This window comes from Anolis carolinensis, chromosome 5 (genome assembly GCF_035594765.1).
Source record: "Anolis carolinensis isolate JA03-04 chromosome 5, rAnoCar3.1.pri, whole genome shotgun sequence".
Lineage (NCBI taxonomy): Eukaryota > Metazoa > Chordata > Lepidosauria > Squamata > Dactyloidae > Anolis > Anolis carolinensis.
The window spans coordinates 199352417-199374780 of record NC_085845.1 but is presented as its reverse complement, the minus strand read 5'-3'; the positions used below and the strand labels follow the sequence as shown (position 1 = coordinate 199374780).

The following is a 22364-nucleotide window of genomic DNA, read 5'->3' as shown; positions in this document are numbered from 1 at the left end:
AGTATATATTATCCATTCAGATGAAAATGTGGAAAAACACAACAGCCTTGATCAGGTTTACACAAGGACTAAATATAAGACTATAATTTATTATTTTATTTATTTACAGTATTTATATTCCGCCCTTCTCACCCCGAAGGGGACTCAGGGCGGATCACATTATAACACACATAGGGCAAACATTCAATGCCCATAAACACATCAAACAGAGACTGAGAGACACACGCAGAGGCAAGTTAACGTTCTTCTGAGGGGATGTTCGATTCTGGCCACAGGGGGGAGCAGCTGCTTCATCATCCACACTGACGGCACTTCCTCATTCCAGGTCGTAAATTAGTTAATCTTGCCTCCCCACTTTATAAGTGGTACCTTATCTCCTACTTGATAGATGCAACTATCTTTCGGGTTGCTAGGTCAGCAACGAGCAGGGACTATTTTTTATTTTTAATTGACGGGTGCTCACCCCGCCACGGGCTGGCCTCGAACTCATGACCTCATGGTCAGAGTGATTTAAGGCAGCTGCTCAACAGCTGCGCCACAGCCCGGCCCCTGCGCCACAGCCCGGCCCCTATAAGACTCAGGATTGTCTACAACAGGAAGAAGACAGTGGCAGATTGTTTTGAGATTCATCAAAGCACATGCCAGTGGGGGAAATATCTCCTAGAGGCAGGAGATAATAGAAATAACAGTCCAAGTGGATCTGGTCTCAAAAGTGTGGAGGTAGACTTGATGATACATTCAGCCTGCATTTTCTCCTTACATCTAGACCATACTAGATGATGATACACAGCAAGACCTCATAGATGGGAATTCATTTGTACATACCATATACTCTACATATAGCAGTTATGTAAGGTTTGGATCCTTTGTCAGGAGGGAAGTGGAATATACATGGAATGAATGAATAAATGTATGCGGTTCTCATGACCATAATCATTGTAAAACATTAATGTTTTCGTACTACCAAATGGAGTAAGAAGAAAAAGGTTGAGATATGTACACTGCATGGTTTTGTGAGTGCTTGTGTGTACATCTAAATACATACATATAATGAAGTTTACATGCAGCCACTGACTTTCTCCTCTCTCTAAACTTCAGGAAGTCTAAGATTATTCTGCTCAAGCTAAGAAACCAAGAAAAATGTCCTCTTTGGACATAGCTTCTTCCTCCCATCCCAGTTCTCCCCAAGGGAAAGTAGGGAACCCAGTTCATGCTGGTGTCATTGCTTACTCTTTTAGCTACACTGCTTTCTGATTGGTCACTTCTTTGGCATGTCACAATAGCTTATGAGTGAGCCAGATGTAGTTTTCCTTTTACAGTGATTTTATTATGAAACACTTCCAATGTGGAGATTCTTTCTCAGGTGTGTTTCTGGAAATAACATTTTCTGGTTATCCAGGTGGAGTTTGAAATATATTTTGCCCAGGGAAAGTATTTTGTGCTGAAACACAGAAATATCAAGTTAGTCGTAGCTTATTAGAAGGGAACTGCTGGAGAAAAAAATAAAGGAATGAAATTCTTTAACAATGAAAAAGTCCCATCAAAAGGCCAGGGTTTTGTGGCTCAAGAAAACTGAATTTCAAAGAATGGAGCATTTTCACCTTGGTTTCTTCTCTGAACATCTGTGGGTCATACTAAAGGAGTCACAGTCTTACAGGATTAGATTTCACAGCAGGTTCCTGTTCTCTTCATCATACAGAAAGGTTGCTTGGCATATTGGAATAGCTTTTCAGCATCCTTTTGGGTTGATCCTTTCTTTCTCTGAATGTTCTAAAGAAGGATCTTTTCCCTAGAGAACCTGGAAAGGCAAGGAGCAACATCGAAAATGACGCCTCTGTATCAATGTTACTTGTTCACGTTTTTTTTTCCTTTCAGTGCTCTTTTTCAAAATGAAGTTTTCTTTCACATTGTTCATTATACTCTCTTTACCACCATCCCATCCAGCATAATAATTAAAATGGGACGGCAGTTGATGATGTTATTAATAACCTGTTGATTTGAGCAATATGTCTGCATGGTTTCTTTTGTAAAAATTAGCAAGATTTCTCCTTCTTTTCTTCAGTTCTCTTCAGTCAATGCCATGACATGGGAACCATACCATCATCTCCCCCATGGGGTCCTTCATCTCACTTTCCATAGCTACAGCACAGTGAAAGAACAAGTCTACCGAAGTGGTTTGGTGGAGCTGTCCATTGACAAGATACAGACTGGCTTTCACCCCTTTCTGCTCAATCAGTGGAGGTGTTGTGGTTTGCCCCAGTCTTTCATGATGCCTGTCTAACCATAGTGTCAGTACTGGCTTATTTTGACTTCTCTTTATAAGGAGGGGAGGAGAGAGAGAGAATGAAAAGAAGTTTCTCCCAAGCATGTCTTCTCCTTGGTGCTATGAGTGCATATATCAACTATTTTTCACCAGAGGACTGTTTCTTGCAACAAGTTTTGTGCTGACCGTAAGGTAGACAGTCTTATACTGTCCTTGGCATCCTTTTTGGAACAGCTCCTGAGCTGGAAGATGCTTTCCCTGTTTATATTGTGTGGCTAGCTAATGTTAGCCCGTTAATGTTATTTGGCATTTTCTCAAAAGTATAAACAGCACAAGAGAGCAGAACTAATGGGATCGTTCAATATGTGGTCAGGGATTCTTTCTAGTAGGCTAATCCAATGCATTGTCTGCAAAAGGAAGTGATCCTGTTTACACAGCAAGACTGATCAGTACTTAGCTGACTCAGGCTTCCTTCAGACGGAGCCCAATTTTATATATGCTCTGGGGTTTCGCTCTGAGGCTGGGTAAAATCCTGCCTCCAACAAAAATAAAATAAACAGAATTAAAAATACAGATCTGTGAAAACCAGTAATTCGTACAAGTGATCAAAGCTCCTAATCCTGTGGTAGTGATTATTGGTTTAATGATATACTTCTTTTTTCTTTGAATCATTCTGGAGCTTGGTATCTCCAGTATCCCTGTGTGTGGACAGATCTTCCATACTCTTTCATTTCTATTTTTAGACAAGATTTTGTGATAAAAACCGATCAATATCAGTTAAGCAAATTTGATTGTATTTTCCCATCTGTGGGACAAATTTTCCTTGCTTTTTGTGGGTTTTGGGGTGGGGATAAATCAGCTCCCATGATCAGAATGATCAATATGAGTCAAGCAAATTTTGTATAGTTCTCCCTTGAAGTTTCATATAACTAAGAAATGTAGGCTTAGTTCCAATTGGGAGAATTCATAAAAGGAGCCAATGTAGTTGGGAACTGAATTTGATTGTATATTCCTACATGGCAGGAAATGTAGCTCTAGTGTGATTGGGACCTGCCTGTCTTCACATATTTTCTGTTCCAGGCATTTTTGTAGATCTGATATCAGTCTGATCATTTTTGTGGTTGGTGATCTTCAAACAATACAAGTGGAAATCATTTCAAAATACCTAACAGGACCATTATAAACAAACATGCCTCAAACAAGTGATGTAACTGATGTGTAATATTTCAAACAATGCTAATTTCAATAAAATGTAATCCACACAAATGCAGGCTTGACTAGAATTCCAACAAACCATGACATACAATGCTTATAGAAACCATTTGTACTAAATCTTAACATGTTGAAATGAGACACAGAAAGAAACAAGGTCTGCATGTTTTATGCATGGTATCAATGTCTATGCATGACAGCAAGAGTAATCATACCCAGGAACTTTTGTTGGTCTTGTTCAATTGTTTTGTTGGTCTTTTTCAGTGGAGTTATTTTAATGTTCAACATGCCAGTTTCCAATAGCATGTCTTAACTTTGTATGCTAATGTTTTCCAAGGCAGCAAAAGCTTTTACAGTTAACATTGTTTGAAATACTATAGATCGCTTCTGTTGTTTCTTTTGGTTCATGTTATTTATTTATTATATTTTTGTCTTATAAACATCTTGCCATGATGTTATGCTTCTGATGATTTTCACTCTTCCAACATGGAACAGCTAGTACAGTTGAAATCCCTATTTTCTATGAAGATTATTTTGCTATTCCATCTTCATATATGAGAGAAAGGTGGCACTGTCCCTGCTCATTGAGGACAAAACAAATTTTTACAAAAGGGGCAAAGTCACCCAGCTGAATTACCTCATCAGAACAGTTTAGGAGAAATTCTAAGTTTAAGGTAATTGCGTGGCTTATAGTGAATCTCTGAAAAAAACCTTATTAGTAGTCTTCTACGGAGCTTCCATTAGGTTTCATTAGTGGTGGTGAATCATGAGAGCAGTGAGTCACAAGTCATACAAAGCCTATGCATGTGGCTTCCCTTCAAACTTTATTTGGAGCTGTTGCAGCTGCGAAGCTGCAGACTTATGTTTATCACTCAGAAAATCTAAAGCATCATGTCTTGCATTGTGCCACAATAAACTTCCCGAGATGCTGTTTGAAAGGGAGATACTCTACTTCCTCAGCCTCCCCTCCCCATCACTTGTCAGTTCAAAATGATTTGGAGATGAGTGGGTTCCTTCAGAAACTGAGATGCCTGCAAATTCTACAACAAAAACTCTCCAAGGAAGCAATCAGACCATGAAAGTTTCTGTACGCTGGTTCCCAATAACCCACAAAAGCAGATAGATGAAATGTCTCTTGACCAAGAGCTGATCGATAAACTTGGCTTCACTCTTGGGGATCAGCTGTGCCAAGTAAGTTTGTACTTGAGCACTCCTGCAAGCATAATAGGTGAGCACATTGATGCAGGTGTAATTGCTTCTTTTAGGTCAAGTTCTGAAGATCAGAAGTTAGTAGGAAGCGATCGACATCACTGTAAAAGACCACACCACCGCAGTTGTCAAAGTCAAAGGCACAGTTCTCTGACTAAATATTGTGTCATGAAGATCAATACCAGGGAGCATATAGAAACACATTTGGACTAGATCTCCTTGCTGAATCATATCTTGTATACAAATTGGTGCAAATATATTCGTTCCAGAGTTTATGCCCTCACTAGGCCATGGTTATACTCAGATCTAGCTTAGAAGTCTTTGGCTCTCAAACTTTTAGTAGTGATGCATTTTTAAAAGTGATGTAAAACATAGAAAGCTGTCTTATAAGCCATTGAGACTATTTGTCCATAGAACTCTGTAATTTAAAACAAAAAGATGCACTGGCAGCTTCTCTCTAAATCCCATTTCTTATTTTTGAATTAGAGGTGTCTGGAATTGAACCGAAGACCCTTCACAAGTAATTGTGCACAGCCTTCAGCTGCAGGCTGCTCTTCATGTAAAAAATATTTGTTGACAGCAACAACAGCAGTGGGAATCTGTAGAAATCTATAATTTCAATGACTGTAGAATATGGCTATTAAATAAGATTTTAAATTTGGTTTCAGATGCTTCACTGGTAATAGGAATCTAGGCTATGGATCGTCTTATGTCATTGTAGTGAGCACTGCAAAATAAGCCAACATCTGCTTTCTTATTGCTTCTGCATCTTGCAAGATTGTCAAGAAGCAAGCCCCCCGAGGAGCACTTGAGTACTTTGCATCTCACTTTCATCCTTTTAGTTAAAATATCACTCTTCTTAGGCCAATCCAAAATAAAGAGCAGAGATATATTTGTTGGAGGACTCACTCTTTGATGAATATTTTCTATGCTCCTTTTGAATGGAAAAATAATGCTCCCTGGAAATTACATTTGGGTTGCATATTAGATTTATCAAGGAAATATTTTCAGGGAAATCTTTTGGTTCATAAACAGATGTTTAGAAAGTGGTGAGATTTTCAACCATTGGATTATAGGAACCAAGCTTGTCTTTCCTCAATTCCTTCTGTGTGGTGGAGATGCAGATACTGGAAACAAGTGCCCCACAGTGGCTAGCAATAGTATGATTTCTCTGATGTGGCATTAATGACATCATTTCACACAGGGGTGGTGGTCCATATGAAAATGCCTAAAAAGTCAGATATAGGATATGTTTTGGTCTGAGAGTATTTTATTGCAGTCTTTAGAAGCTGTGAAAACAAAAGGGGACACTCAGTAAGCAAGAGCAATTATATCAAGAAAGAAGTTACAATTTGCAAATTGAATTTCCAGTCTTCTTTGCTCAATAGGGAACTGAATGCTGGGCGAGTTATGCTTTCCTACATGTGTTCTTTTCTGTGTTCTTATTTATATAAAATGAAATGCCAAGTATATTAATGAATATTTCATTTTTATAACATGTATGTCTCTCTTCAGCCTGCATATGGATGGTAGTTCTCAACTATATTTAACATTGCAACAACTCACTAAAAATTTAAACAATTTATTAATATAACAGTCTGTAAAATCCTCAAGAAAAACGTGAAAATGGAGTATAATTGCTGTAAAAGCATCAGCAAAACTCCTGCTAGTGAAAATTAATAAGTGAGATGACTACTTGATTCCACAAGAGCTACTTCCCAAAAGTGGGTGCTGCCCTAAAGTGACAGTTACGAACACATCTTGGAAAAATTAGGATTTTTTGGACTCTGTCACCCTAAGAGTTGCCTGATAATAATAATAATAATAATAATAATAATAATAATAATAATAATAATAATAATAATTTGGAAACAATAGACATTGACAAAATTACGATCTGCCAACTGCAAAAGGCCACCCTGCTGGGATCTGCACGCATCATCCGAAAATACATCACACAGTCCTAGACACTTGGGAAGTGTTCGACTTGTGGTTTTGTGAAACGAAATCCAGCATATCTATCTTGTTTGCTGTGTCATACAACGTCGTTGTGTCAATAATAATAATAATAATAATAATAATAATAATAATAATAATTTATTTATAACCCGCCCTCTTTCCCCAAAGGGACTCAGGGCCGATCCCAAAGTAACTTTTTCCAAACTCTGATTATGAGAAATTTGTAATCATTCGTTCCAAGATTATACGTGGTTTTGAGTATCCACAAGAAATCCAGGAACATACCTCCAATGGGTACAAGGGCCATCCTCTATATCCAAAATATAAACAGTCTCAGTTTTATTTTCTTGCTTTCTAGTATAGGCTTGCTCTTATATTAACACAACTGTATTTTTCTTAACTTTTAGTCTTTTTCTCACATCCCTATCTCAGAAAATATGTTGTTTCTTCCAGTGACACATAACACAGAGCCTTGGTTTCTTGTAATTTACGGTGAAAGCATCCATATAACGTTATTTCTTCTCTTTCTTTCTCCCTCTCCCAACACCCCCTCCCCATCTTTCTGAACCTCAGGCGATATAAGTCAACCCCAGTGTGTGCGGACCTGCAGAGCAAAATCTTCCAGTGCTATCAGGAGAATTCCCAGCAGACGCTCAGCTGCTCAGCCCTGGCCAGCGAATACTTCAAGTGTGTCAACCATGCCAAGCAGGTGGGTTCAGAAAAGAAGCCCAAGGGAGCAGAAAGAGGCCTCCGTGTCTCTTTTTAGATCTCTGTGGGCCATCGTGGTCGTCCCCTGTTTTCAATCATTCTGCCACATGCAGTTATTATCTCCATCTTTTTATTGTTGCTTTACTGCCTGCCTGCAGTTTGCTCCGTTTCTGTGTTATTTATTACTTCCTATCGCAAACTCTTTATTATTTATTTTCCTTATGATACGATTTTTATTTATAGATTATCCTCATTTAATTTCCTTTTGCATCTTAATATATAAATCTAGGATATGAACCTAGCTTGTAGGTATGGAATTTGGATTCATTCTCCATTTCAGAAATGCCTAAATCCTGTCTCATATTTGGTTGTTTCTCCCCAGTCTTGAGTTGCAAATATTGATTCTTCCCATTCTGTTAGTTCTGTATTACATTGCTTGGCAACCTTCCTAGTAGGTGTTAGCACCTTCCCTGGCTCGCTTATACCAGTTCGCCTCATCCTGGATTTTCTCACTTCTTCTAGATGTTTGGTCTGCTCTTCTTAGCCCGGCTACGCAAAGGTCATCCACATACAGCAGCTTCCCATAATTTGTCCCTAATGTAAAGCCAGAAGTATTGGAAGCATAACCTAGAAATGTATCACACCAATCCTGTGAAAGTGTTTTTCATGCTACTTTCTTTGCTCCAAAATACCTGCTTATCTGCCCTGCTTTTAAAGTATGTGTTGTTATACACCAGGTTTTTTGGAGCGTTTGAACCCACCAAGGCAAAATTAGCCCACTTTGCCATACAATAGTTTTGCAGGGGTTTGATAAACTTCAAAATAAATTGCCTACCTGAGAAAAATGGCGCAGACATAATTGCACGCCCAACAGATCATAATATGCAGCCTGTAGCTGGTGGGAATGTATTACTTACTTACTTAGGCGAGCCCTCATTGTCTGAGTATGATGGACCTCCATGTGTAGTGTCTTGGTAGTGGGTACGTAGGTGACTGTGGAGTCCTTTTCTTGACCTGCATGTTTTTCCACATCGGATTCTAGATGGAAGGCGGTCCCGGTCAGGATTGGCTTGATGTGTCTTCTTCTTGGCACATTTCTCCCTTTCACCCTCCATTCATTCCTCTTCGAATTCCATGGGACTGTTGGTCATGGTCACAGCTGACCTCCAGTTAGAATGGTTTAGAACTTGATGGACCACTAGCTATGGGCCTTCTCTGCAGTCACACCCCATTTGTAGACCGTGCCCTCACCCAAAGTACAGTTAACACTGGTGTTGATTTCAGTCTATCACAAGTTAAAATATAGCTTTTGTAAAAAGAGTTTGGAGCCTAATTGATTTTTCCTCATGGTTTTAAATAGTGTTTAAATGGTCTTTTGAACTGCTTTAACATTTTATGTTGTTGAATGTTCTTAGTCTGTTCAAATTGGGGGGGGGGGGGTTTCAGCTGAAATTCTGAATAACTTTAACTGTCTAAATTGATTTCACTTGTACCATACCCTAAAAACTGATGATGTATGGTGGAATTGAAATATTTTAAGCGATAGTGAATAATTGCTCTTGGAGTAAAGGTAGTCTCCATACTCTTAACTATTGGTCCAGACAGTCTCGCAGAAGAATAAGGGTCATAGCATCACAGAACCATAGAATTGGTAGAGACCATAAGGGCCATCTAATTCAACGCCCACCATGCAGGACTATTCGGGCAAAGCTTATCTGTCACCAAAGAAGAAGAGTCCATCACTCTCTTAGGCAGTCTATTCCACTGTCAGAACAATTCTCAAAGTTCTTCCAAACATTTTTGTGGAATCTTTTCTCATTGTCTTTAATCCACTGGTTCCTCTTGCTTCATTTTCTGGATGTCATCCCTTAGATATTTGAAAATGGTCATCATATCACCACTCAATCTTCTCTTCTTCAAGCTAAACCTATGCAACTCCCTCATAAGGTTTGGTTTGCAGATCTTTGACCATCTTATTCTCCACTTGTGAGCACTTCAACTTTTATCTGAGTTCTAGGTGAGGATGGGGGAAATGCAGCTCCTAAGTGTTTTTAGTACCCCAGGCCAACCCCCAAGATCCCAGACAAAATCTTTTTTTAAATATCAGGTGAAATATCACCTGGAAATTATCTAAAACAAAGCTAAAACATCTCAAATTTCAAAAGGTTAAATAATTGTCCTCAATCCCTGAAATCCCCACCAGCAAGGTGTTTTTAGCAAACTTAGCAAAACCAGAAGTGGTGTGATATCACTTCAGATTGCCAGAAACACTCCTGTGTGGCATGCCAGGTAATCACAGAAATGTAAATTGTCCTTCCTCCCTGGCACAACTGCCCCATTTTTGGCCTAGATGTTTCCCTGTATGGGCAACTGGAGACAGTTAGAAGGAAGCCATTCTCAAAATGTGTGCAGCTTTTCTCTTGCCGATTTCCCATTAATTTTCAGCTGGGCTCTGTTGGGAGAACTTCTCTCTGGAACATGTCCAGTGGCTCTACATTAACACTGCCAGCAAAGGCAGTTGTGCGCTCGCTTGACTCGCTTAGGGTAGAGCTTTATAAATTATCCTCTTCTTTTTTGTTGCAATTCCATTTCTGTGGTTGGCTTGCACACTCCCTCTCTCTCAGAACATCCCCAGTGGACTGGAGGGGCCAGAAGCCACACTCTTGCTTGTATGGCTATCGTTTGCTTGCTTTGCATGTCTTCAAATCCACTGACATGCCAGTTTATAATGGCTGTCAAGTCAGCTGGCCAAGTTTACTCTGTGGAGTCTCTCAAGAGAACACCATAAGCTGGTGCAGAACGGAGAGATGGAAAGGGCCAATTATGTCATCTTTATAGAGACGTGATTGTTGCTTGTTTTCCTTCGCCGTCTGTGTTTTCTTGTTCTCATTTCTGAGTCGCTCACTTTATATTCTGCAAGATTTGTAACTCCATTCTCCAACAGTTGCAATTGCACTCCTCATACTTCCTCAATAACAAGACTTGCTCTTCCAAAGTTTGGTAGTTCACCTTGTTCTAGGTTTTCAAGACACACTGGAAAATTCTTTGTAGTTACTTGGTTCATGATAATCCAAAGTACAAGCAGTTCTTTTTCTTTTTTGAAAAGTGCTCATGTAGCTATGGTTCCTATGTGACAGTGGATTCAAATATTTTCTTTTCAAATCCTATTTTTATTTGGGAAATTGTGTTTTTTCTCAACATTGAAACAGTATTGGTGTGAAAATTCACTTTTTACCTCAAGGTAACACCTTCCATTGCTGCGGAGACTCCTGTGTGACCTGGGCTGTCATTTCTGAACCAATTACAAAGTGCAATTTCCTGCCTCTGCCTCTGCAAAGAATTCGGTTTCATCCTAGGTTTCATTTTTTTCTCTCTCTTCCATTTCTATCCCAAATGCAAACTTTGTGCTAAAAGTGCTGATGTTGATTTCATTGGCAAATAGGACTGACCATCTGCTGCTTTGCAGCAATACTTTAACCTTTCCAGAGCCTTTTATTGTTCTTTCAAAGTCTTTCTATGAAAATTGTGACGGTAGTGTGACCTATGGTTGGACTCTTGGAGACTAGGATTCAAATCCACACTTTACCTTGGAAATCTGCTGAATGATCTTGGACAACTTGCACTCTATCTGTCTAAGAGAAAGGAAATACAGTAGTAACTTTCCTCTAAATAGGTTTGCCAGAAGAGCCCTACAACGGAGTCTCTGTAATTCTGAGCTGAAGGCAGGAATGAAAGTTGGAGATATGATTTCTTCTTGTCTTTGGAAGATATTTCTCTTTTATAGTGGTATGGGAAGAATCCCCACAATGAAAGTCTTCTACCATGCTTATTGGTGTGGATCCTTGTTACTAATGCAAGAGCAAGGGTGGTGAGGCATAACACAAGGTGGCTCCACAGATGGAAGAATGACCATCTCCGCTAGCCATTAAAATTTAGGAACATTGACTGACTGACTTGACTCCGCTTCATTCATATTCAGAGAGTTGGAAACAACCATTACCTTTTTGCAGATATCGTCCATTTGTTTACAGACTTCGGTTTGCACAAGAAAGTACCTTGGTCCTTCTGTGACATCCAAGATATTTGCCCTTTTTTTGTAACTTAGTAGCCTATAAATGGCTTCTGAGTTCTCACTGGTCCACTTGAATAGATAATTCTTCTCTGGGTAGATGGAAGGTAAAGTCCACACAAAGTGGATGAAGCCCACAAAACATGGATTCTTCCTCTATAATAATCCAGAATGCACAATCATAGTTAAGTACCCAACGTGGCATCCTCCCTATTCATGTAATAGAGTTGAATACCCTTAACACACACAAAACTCCAGCACCTCCAAAACAGTTGGAATAAAAGGCTGTGATTCACATATTTGCTATCAACAATAATAGCACCAGGCATTTGTTTGTCTGTTAAATTTACTACCTGCTTTTCATTATAAACATAACTCCAAGTAAGGGCACAACATAGCATAATAAAATCATATAATCCATTGAGGAAAAACAGGAAAGACATAAACACTTCAAATAGCAGTTAATAAGGCACAGTGACCCAGATTCAACTAAAAGCTCACGGCCAGGAACCTGTAATGGCATGTCACCCAGGTAAACAGTCTATTGCACAATCCCTGTTACTTTCCCAGCAGTTGTGGGAGGAAGGGGGCAATGGGCAGAGAAAGATGTAGGGTCAGAGCTGCCTATTTATCAAATATTTGGCTTCTGATAAAGTAGAGGTGTTCATGGAGCCAGAGCACAATGAGAGGAGTGACTTTGACAATCCCGTGTAAGACAGAGCCAAGGCATTTTCTCACAGTACAAGATAGTTCTCATAACCACAAAACTGATAAACACAGCTTCACAGTAGGAGCCCCAAGTGGCGCAGTGGGTTAAACCCTTGCGTTGGCAGGACTGCTGACTTAAAGCTTGCAAGATCAATTCAAACCCAGGGAGAGCGTGGATGAGCTCCCTCTATCAGCTTCATGTGGAGACATGAGAGAAGCCTCCCACAAGAATGATAAAAACATCAAAACATCCAGGCATCCCCTGGGCAACATCTTTGCAGATGGCCAGTTCTCTCACATCAGAAGCAACTTACACTTTCTCAAGTTGCTCCTGACACAAAAAAGCAGCCTCATTTCTCAATGTTTTCACATCACTTTGGCCTCCTCTATAAGCTGAAGCCTCTTCTTGGTACTTCCATCTCATCCATCTCACTGAAAATACTAGGGTTCAATATAATCTACAATTTCCCACAGAAGTCTGGGAACATTTCTCCCATGGGTAAGGGGGCCTTGCTGTACTTTGGTTCTGTGGCCCTCCTATCTGCCCTTTTTGAGATCAGACATTTAACAAATAAGCAGCTTGGAAATGACTATCTTCTCTTCCTGGCCTCTTCACTCATTTACTTTCTTTTATGTCTTCGATTGACCCCAGCAGTATTAGGGTGATGCACCAATCAAATGTGGATTTCATTGTTAGATAGCAGTGCCGCTATAGACAGTGTTTCCTTTAGTTCACTGCACCTTGAACTCCAGATGATTACATGGATCTCTGTATCCTGAACTTAGGTCCTTCAGAAAAGGATCCCAATTAGATCTTGATACCTAGGCAGATAGCATAGTTAAAGGCATCCAGATCCTAAGCTGTGTAAACTGTATGGTTGTGGCTTCGAAGCATACTGGCAGGCTGTTCTGCTTCTTTATAGTTGGCGTAATGGCGTATTCCTTGAGTGCAAATTTCTAGCTTTCAGACCACCAAAATCAGTCCCACAAAGAATACATTGCAACAATATAGTCTAGAGGTTCCCAGTGCTTAGTTTGTGGTGGCCACAGTGTCCCAGTCCTGAAGCAAGACAAATGCTTTCACTCTGCTCTTGCACTCTAGAATTATTACTATGCTTAAATTCCCAGTATATGTATCCTTCCCTAGCATAGACAGTTCTAAATAAGGATGGCCATTTTTTGTTGGGAATTGATGGTGGATATGATTTTTGGACTGTATACTTAAGCATAATACTAATAAATAATAATAAAACTTTGTGTTGTCCAAGGCTTTCATGGCCGGGATCACAGGGTTGTTGTATGTTTTCCTGGCTGTATGGCCATGTTCCAGAAGTATTCTCTCCTGACATTTCACCCACATCTATGGCAGGCATCCTCAGAGATTGTGAGGTATACCTGATGCCTGCCATAGATGTGGGTGAAACGTCAGGAGAGAATACTTCTGGAACATGCCCATACAGCCCGGAAAGCATACTACAACCCAATAAAACTTTATTTACACCACAGCTTTTCTCATATGAATCTTTTCTAGGAAATAGATATGTAGAAAATGGTCAGATATTTAAGCCATTTCTCCAGAAAATTCTGGGAATTGTAGTTCAAGGAATAGTCTAGGGAACTATACAGTAGAGTCTCACTTATCCAAGCTTCTGGATTATCCAAGCCATTTTTGTAGTCAATGTTTTCAATATATCATGATATTTTGGTGCTAAATTCATAAATACAGTAATTACAACATAACATTACTGCGAATTGAACTGCTTTTTTCTGTCAAATGTGTTGTATAACATGATGTTTTGGTTCTTAATTTGTAAAATCATAACCTAATTTCATGTTTAATAGGCTTTTCCTTAATCCCTCCTTATTATCCAAGATATTCGCTTATCCAAGTTTCTGCCGGCCCATTTAGCTTGGATAAGTGAGACTCTACTGTAATTCCAGTAGTGAGAAATTGGGATGGATGGATGGATAGATAGATAGATAGATAGATAGATAGATAGATAGATAGATAGATAGATAGACAGATAGACAGACAGACAGACAGACAGACAGACAGACAGACTATACAGTGCACATACATTTACATACAAACATACATAGAAAAACATAGGTAGATACTGGCAGAATTCACTTGGGAACATATACACTTGTAAGTTACACTACAACATGCAGGTTCAAGCATTCCTTATTGTGCAACATATTCTGCTGATATCAATGGAAGACAAGTTGCACAAATTGCTCATCAGTGTCCTGTCTTTACAAATTGCTCATTACTCATTGCCCATTCCTACTTGTGCAGCCAATACTTTGCATTTTGATTATTCATTGAAGCTGTGCATCTTCTGCTTTTCGTTGTGGTTGTGTATCCCATACTTCACATTTAGGGTGTGTATCCTATACTTTGCATCATGATTGGACATTGCAGTTGTCTTTGTATACTTTGGCATGTATTGCACAAAGTTGCCGTTCTGCACGGGGATTGTATTGTGCTGTTGTGGTATAAGGCTCCATGCTGATATTTATGCTGCATTGGGGGAATGTGGGATTGAGGACAATGGGCATTTGCTCATGTACACTTAAACATATGCTAACTGCCACATATAATCATAGTTGTGCCTATAGGAACCAAGGGACCTTTGAACTGTTGGAATGAATATGCCAGAGGGAGCCATTATTTTATCCCCTCCTTAATGAAGGGCATTCTTGTAGTTTTCATGAGCTGTGGGTGGAAATGTATTTCCTTTTTGCTCATGACTGAAGAGCCTGAACAAATAGTTCTTTTTAAGCCTCTCTTAAAATGGCACTGTAAGATGCGACGGCGATTAACACAGACAAATGCAAAGCAGAGGATGAATAAGATGGGGAGAGAGAAATCAGGAATGAAGAAGTCAATCCAAAATTGGCTGCTGAAGAACAAAAACGTGCATCGGGAAACAGGCTCGATAATATAGAGACGCAAACACAGGAGGGAATCCGAATTCCAGGTGGTGACGCTGCCCATCGGAGCGGCGGCAAAGGACTCTTTGTGCGGTTCATAAATTGAATTTATTGACTCCTCTTCCTGCCTCAATTGCAATCGGCTCGGCTTGTCATCTGTGCACTCCTCATTTCGCACTCAGTAATCTCACAGCTTTATCTCTCCCTTAGAAAAAGCTTGTGGAGCTGCTAATATTGAGGGCTTTGACACTTGGCCGTATCGTGAGCTAAATCTTTACCTGAAGTTCTCTCGAGGCAGTTTGATAAGCTGAAGCATATTATTGATATCTGTGTATGTGTGCCTTTGCCTGGGCCTGTGCGTCTATCCTATCAAAGCAGAAGTGGAAAGACAAATAGTTGCTTATTGTGGCCATTAGTGGGGAGAACAAGGCATTGACTGCCTTCTTTTAAATCAGCATGTAGCTGTACTTAAAACAACAGTTTTGAAGTGAACGGGTGAAAAAGATGATTGATTCTGCAGCTAGTCTGAACATGCAAGAGAGATTGGACACTTGTTATACTCTGAGAGTATAACAAGGCCCATTTCTGAATGCTCTCCTTTGATAGCATGGAGGAAGCCAAGCTACAACATGACTTCTAGATATATTAAGTTTACACGTAGGGCAGCCTCCAAACATTCTGATCTTTAACTTACTAATAAAAGGTAAAGGTTTCCCCTGACATTAAGTCCAGTCATGTCTGACTCTGGGGGTTGGTGCTCATCTCCATTTCTAAGCCGAAGAGCCGGCGTTGTCCGTGGACGCCTCCGAGGTCATGTGGCCGGTATGACTGCATGGAGCGCCGTTACCTTCCCGCCGGAGCGGTACCTATTGCTCTACTCACATTGGCATGTTTTCGAACTGCTAGTTTGGCAGAAGCTGGAGGTAACAGCAGCCACTCCCACCGCTCCCGGGGTTTGAACCTGGGACCTTTCAGTCTTACTAATATTACCCCTATAAATATGGTCTACTCGTTCATATTCCAGTTGTTATATGTATCTTTTGAAATCTCAACTCAGCAAGAAACTCCTTATGCAGCCAACCCCATTTATTTATACAGTATATCCTCCATCTTTTTTGTTGTGTATGTCTGCAAAATCTTACCATCCAAACTGAACCTCCTCCTTTGAGTATTCCCAGCATGGGATCTCTCCCAATATTTCCTAAAACACATGGAAGTTGACGTTCTTAAATTTCAGAATGTGCATCCAGCTCTACTCAATGTTCCTTTTCTTCTGTATAACGAATCTGCAGTTTTACCTTGTTGGTGTGAAGATCAATGGATTTCTTCCATTTTCTGGGAAATAAAACAGCCAACAAGTCAAAGGAAGGATTTGTTGGCTCTTATATTCTTGACAGCAGGTATCAAGAGAAGAGCTATTTCTCAGAGGAACTTGGCATGACATTAGGGCTTTGCGGTGGATGAAAAAAATCCAAAACTCATTACTAAATTAAGGGCCGCTGGTGTTTCCTTTCTAAAATGTTTCTAAAGTGTAGTAAGTTAAAAATTTTTTTTACTATAACAAGAGTAATGAAATTTCGTTACTTTTTCGTTATAGTAATTGTGCAAGTGGGGAAATTTCAGGGGCTTCTTTCTCCCTCATTTATACAGATATTGGGGTGAAACATGCTACAATGCTAAAACACATTTACCACTGTTAGCCCATCAAGAACATTTCACATATCGACAGATTTTTGAAGAATGTTCAAAGTTTTTATAAACAGCATTTTTAAAGAGCTATCTCCTTGAATTTTCTATACAATGACACAAGATAACGGGATCATTCCTTCCAATTTTCAGAAATATTCATACATCTACTAATTTTAGGGAATTTTTTAAAGTTTGGACAAAAACTTTTTAAAATAAAAAGCCACAACAGCTATCTCACTGAATGCCTCCCATATTAACCAATAGAACTTCCATTTGGAGATTTCTTTCCAGCCCAGCACACAGATTTACTTAGTAGAAGTCTCAGTCAGTCCTGTTTTTTGCAGAGTCAACAATTTATTGGAACTCTGGCAGGCTAATGCTACGGAAGGATAAATCTCTTCCCTACCCTGATTGAGGCTTTCTGATGCTGAGCAGAATTCTGGGAAATGTAGTTTAGAGCAGGGCATAGGGCTCCTTGCCTTCTCAAACTACATTTCCCAGAATTCTGTGCTTTGTCAGTCTCTTTCCCAGCAGACTCTGCTTTCTTGCTGCTACTTTCTTCTCCTAATGGCAAGAGGCCATTAATTTAAAGAGAAAAGGCAGCCCTTTTTGGCGTTGCCTTGCTTCCTTGCACTGAAAATGAAACTGATTTTGGGAGGCTTTCGAGATTTACAAAATTCCAACAAAAAAGTATTGGGTAAGTTTCGATTTAAAAGTTTTTGGCACGGGCCATGCCCGCGCATCAGAAATCGCATCGTAAAAATGAATTTAACGAATTTATAAAGATAATATTATATAGAGTTATGCAGCTTGGACCAGCTCATGTTGGCTATGGCAGTTATATAGTTCATTCATCTTCTAAAGATTTGCCATTGGGTCCTGGCGTTTGCTTCTCTATGTGAAGCTGCTACATGGAATACTTTGGCACAGATTTGAGGGATTGTTTTTAACCAAGGGACGTGGCCAACAATTAGTGAGTTTTTCTGAGCAATTAATCCAAAGCGTTGCAGGTGTAGTTGCTGTGGCTTCGTAAACACAGAAAGTATCCCCCTGCGTGCCTGACTCAATCTTCTCAGTGTCGTATGGCACATCCTTCGCGGTGGGAATGAATTTTTGTTTTACAGTCAGCAATCTGTGAGTGATCGGCAAGCACCTGCAATTTCACCTGGCAAATTCCTAAAGGAGAAAGAAGCAGGGTTCTGTTTTTCAACTTGTGACATTTCCCCCATTGCCCCTGAAAGACATTATGCTAATTTATGCAGTGTTTAAATTTATACAGTGTTGAATATTTAGAGCCTGGCTACGCATTACATTCATCATGTCAGAAATATTCCAAGCAAGCTTTGACTGCTCAGATTTCTGAAGTTTCCCTGGAGCCAGGCAAAAGAAGACTCTTGTCATGCATGAGGAAATCTTTGAAAGTTTTCAATTGCGGTTCAGGATGAATTCAGTACAAAATTAACATTTGGTTGTTTTGTGCAGAAAATAGTATTTTATGTACAGGAAAAATCTCTAAACCCTATATTTCCTACACAGAACACGCTGCTTTCTTTGCTAAACAAACATGCAAATTTCGCACAGAATAAATCCCAAACAATAGCACTTTTTGTGTAAAATTAATTTGTATGACTTTTGTGTAATATAAGCCCTGAACTGCAAAGATGCTCTTTTCATCAGAGTTTCTTCACGCTCAAGAAATTCATTTTTCAGTGATTTTTGAGCATTTTCTATTTTTCTCATCTCTAGCATATATTGTATATTATATGCATTTATATATCTTTTCTTCAAAGACTAATTGTTAGCTAGAAGTTCTGAAGAAGAGGAGTAGTCAGTAAAAAAAGGAAAAAAAGTAGATACAGAAATATCTCCTTGACCTCCTGATTCTCTGATCACCCAAGGGATTGTTCCCCAAGCTAGTAATTTCCAGATTTGTTGGGCTACAGTACCCATTATTATTATCCAGCCAGCTTGCTAACTGGCTGGGGAGACTATAAGGATGAGACTGGTAGTCCAACTACAGACCATTCTGCCTACTTCTAGGAATGCTTCAGGGTTGTTGTCAGTCAAGGCCCTGGAGTCAATATGGATGCTATTCACACAACAGTGGTAGCATGTGGTTATGAATAAGGTTCTGCTAGGGAAGTTCTCTGGTATGTCTACTTTTAAAGGCATATGAGTAAGTAAAATATGTTAATTTGGATTTAATATGCAGCGTAAAGGAGGAAACGCCATGGTACTGTGCTGTTACAGGCTGAAGAAAGATGCTTGTCCTCAGCATCATGCTTTTGCATGGCATAAATCTCTGTACAAATGGAGATCATGCAAGCATGATGTCGCACCATGCTTGTTATAAGTATACCTCTACACCAGGGTGGGCAAAGCCATACCATGGGCTACATGTGGCCCCTACATCCCATGACGTCCACCTCCAGTATCCCAGATAGAACTTAATTAGAATGTGTCCAGAGAAGGGTGACCAAAATAATCAAAGATCTAGACACTAAACCCTATGAGGCTGAGTGAGCTGAGTATGTTTAGCTTAGAGAAAAGAAGACTGAGAGGGGACAGGATTGCCATGTTTCACTAATAGAAAGGAGGTCATATTGAGGAAGGGACAAACTTGTTTCTGCTGCCCTGGAGACTAGTAAATGAAGCAATAGATTCAAATTCCAGGAAAAGAGGTTCCAACTAAACAATAGAAAGAATTTCCTGACAGTAAGAGCTGTTTAGCAGAGCAATATACTGCCCCAGAGTCTAGTGGACTCGCCTTCTCTCATGGTAGTTAGCGGAGGGCTTTGAATGTGTGTTCCTGCATGAGCTTGGACTTGATGGCCCTTGTGGTCTCTGTGATTCTAATTGACAAGCATACAGGATACACGGGCACAGTAGCACTAAGAGAAGGCACATGAATGGTAGCATTTTGCTGCTGGTATTGTCTGTATTTGGTATCTCATGACATGGAAAATCTTCTGCAGGTTTCTGTTGACTGGAACCATCAAGATCTCTTTTTTCCCATCCTGTGGGACACCAGCTTCTTGCTTTTGGTGTGGAACTGAGATTGGCTTGGGGTTGAATCAGAAGAAGAGGAAGGGTTTGATTCATGGCAGTCCTTCCTATGGAGCGGTGTTGGGCTTGGATAGCTTTGCAGATCTCCCCCTCCCCATTTTCTGTCATGCAATTGTACTTACTAGTCCCCCTCCCTGCTTTTTTTTTTCTCTCTTGCAGAGCATGGCTGGCCGTGGAGGATAAAGGCCCCTTTACATCAAGCGTCAATCCATCAACTCCAATTCCAGCAGCAGAACAGGGTGTTTCATTCAAGAGCAACCTGGCAGCCCATTTACAGGGCAGACGGAAAGAGCAAGCAAATCCAGAAGGGCCAAATTGAGATTGTAGACATTTCGACTCAATCAGCGTGGCCAAGACCCGTATCTTATTACAGTAGAAATTGCACATCCAAAGGCAGCCAGTAAAATTCACTTCCCAATGATTGAAAGAAGGCAAAGCCCAGAACTTCCACTGACCTCAAGTGAGGAGAAAATACTTGCCTCTGATTCTGATGATTTCTGCACTGCCAGTCACTTCTGTGGGTTCGTCTTGGCCGCCCGCTGTGTTCTTCCAAATACTGTGTTTTCCTCTGCATAATCATGAGTGTAGTTGGTTTAATTTATTGCCAGAATTATGTTGTGGAAGGGTCATCTGTCTTCTCCCCACCCCCAACTTCTGCTGGAATCATGTTTCGCAAGCCTCTGCTGCATGGGAGTTCCTTGATTGCAAATCATAATTGAAATAGGGCATTTGATTACATTGTAATGAGAACCTGGGATAGTGCTGAACTGTCCTCAAGCACTGACAATGATGTGCTCTCGGTAAGAGTAATAAAATACATTTTATGAAAAAGTTGGCATGTCGTATTATTCAGAAAGAAAAGCAGGTTCTGTTGTTGAGTGCCCAGTGAGGAGTATTCCTGCATGAACTCTGCTAAAATAATTGGGGATGCTTTTTGGTTTGTTACCCTATGTTTCAGGCCAGTCTTAGCACCTTTTTATCAAACAGTTGGAAAATTAATAACCCTTTCAAGACATCTGTATGCAAAGGGATCTTATAGCATTTTGAAACTAAGTAATAACACAAAGTTGCAAGCATAAGCTTTTGTAGACTCACCCATCAACATACACACAGGTTTTATAGTACATTTTATGGCTATTCACATACAGTGGGGGGGGGGGGGGAGTATTTAGTCAGATACCAATTGTACAAGTTCTCCCACTTAAAAAGATGAGAGAGGCCTGTAATTGACATCATAGGTAGACCTCAACTATGATAGACAACATGAGAAAACACATCCAGAAAATCACATTGTCTGATTTTTCACGAATTTATTTGCAAATTATGGTGGAAAATAAGTATTTAGTCACCAATACACAAGCAAGATTTCTGGGTCTCACAGACCTGTAACTTCTTCTTGAAGAGGCTTCTCTGTCCTCCACTCATTACCTGTAGTAATGGCACCTATTTGAACTTGTTATCAGTCTAAAAGACACCTGTTCATGACCTCAAGCAGTCACACTCCAAACTCCACTATGGTGAAGACCAAAGAGCTGTCGTAGGACACCAGAAACAAAATTTTAGCCCTGCACCAGACTGGGAAGACTGAATCTGTAATAGGCAAGCAGTTTTGTGTGAAGAAATCAACGGTGGGAGCAATAATTAGAAAATGGAAGAGATACAAGATCACCGAGAATCTCTCTTGATCTGGGGCTCCACGCAAGATCTCACCCCGTGGGGTCAAAATGACCACAAGAACAGTGAGCAAAAATCCCAGAATCACACGGAGGAACCTAGTGAGTGACCTGCAGAGAGCTGGGACCAACGACACAAAGGCTCCCATCAGTAACACACTACGCCATTGCCAAGGACTCAGATCCTGCAGTGCCAGACGTGTCCCCCTTCTTAAGCCAGTACATGTCTGGGCCCGACTGAAGTTTGCTGGAGAGCATTTGGATGATCCAGAAGAGTTTTGGGAGAATGTCATATGGTCAGATGAAGCCAAAGTAGAACTGTTTGGCAGAAACACAACTTGTCATGTTTGGAGGGGAAAGAATGCAGAGTTGCATCCAAAGAACACCATACCTACTGTGAAGCATGGGGGTGGAAACATCATGCTTTGGGGCTGTTTCTCTGCAAAGGGACCAGGATGACTGATCCGAATGCATGAAAGAATGAATGGAGCCATGTATTGTGAGATTTGGAGCACAAACCTCCTTCCATCAGCAAGAGCACTGAAGATGAAACGTGGCTGGGTCTTTCAGCATGACAACGATCCCAAGCACACCGCCAGGGCAATGAAGGAGTCTCTTCGTAAGAAACATTTCAAGGTCCTGGAGTGGCCTAGCCGGTCTCCAGATCTCAGCCCTATAAAAAAAACCTTTGGAGGAAGTTGAAAGTCCATGTTGCCCAGTGACAGCCCCAAAATATCACTGCACCTGAGGACATCTGCATAGAGGAATGGGCCAACAGACCAGCAACAGTGTGTGCCAACCTTGTGAGGACTTACAGAAAACGTTTGACCTCTGTCATTGCCAATAAAGGATATATAACCAAGTATTGAGA

At 40.3% G+C, this 22364-nt stretch overlaps 1 protein-coding gene across 3 annotated transcripts in view; it reads left to right on the top strand.

Annotated features, from left to right (window-relative positions):
• The window catches only part of chchd3 (coiled-coil-helix-coiled-coil-helix domain containing 3), a 239272-nt gene extending 218621 nt beyond the window's left edge, over nt 1-20651 (top strand). For all 3 annotated transcript variants that reach the window (XM_008110280.3, XM_003220728.4, XM_008110279.3), the window contains 2 exons: nt 7217-7352; nt 19980-20651. In XM_008110280.3, the coding sequence (XP_008108487.1) occupies nt 7217-7352; nt 19980-20003 (160 nt within the window). In that variant the 3' untranslated portion in view covers nt 20004-20651. The remainder of the gene's footprint in view (nt 1-7216; nt 7353-19979) is intronic.
• The last annotated feature ends 1713 nt before the right edge of the window (nt 20652-22364 follow it).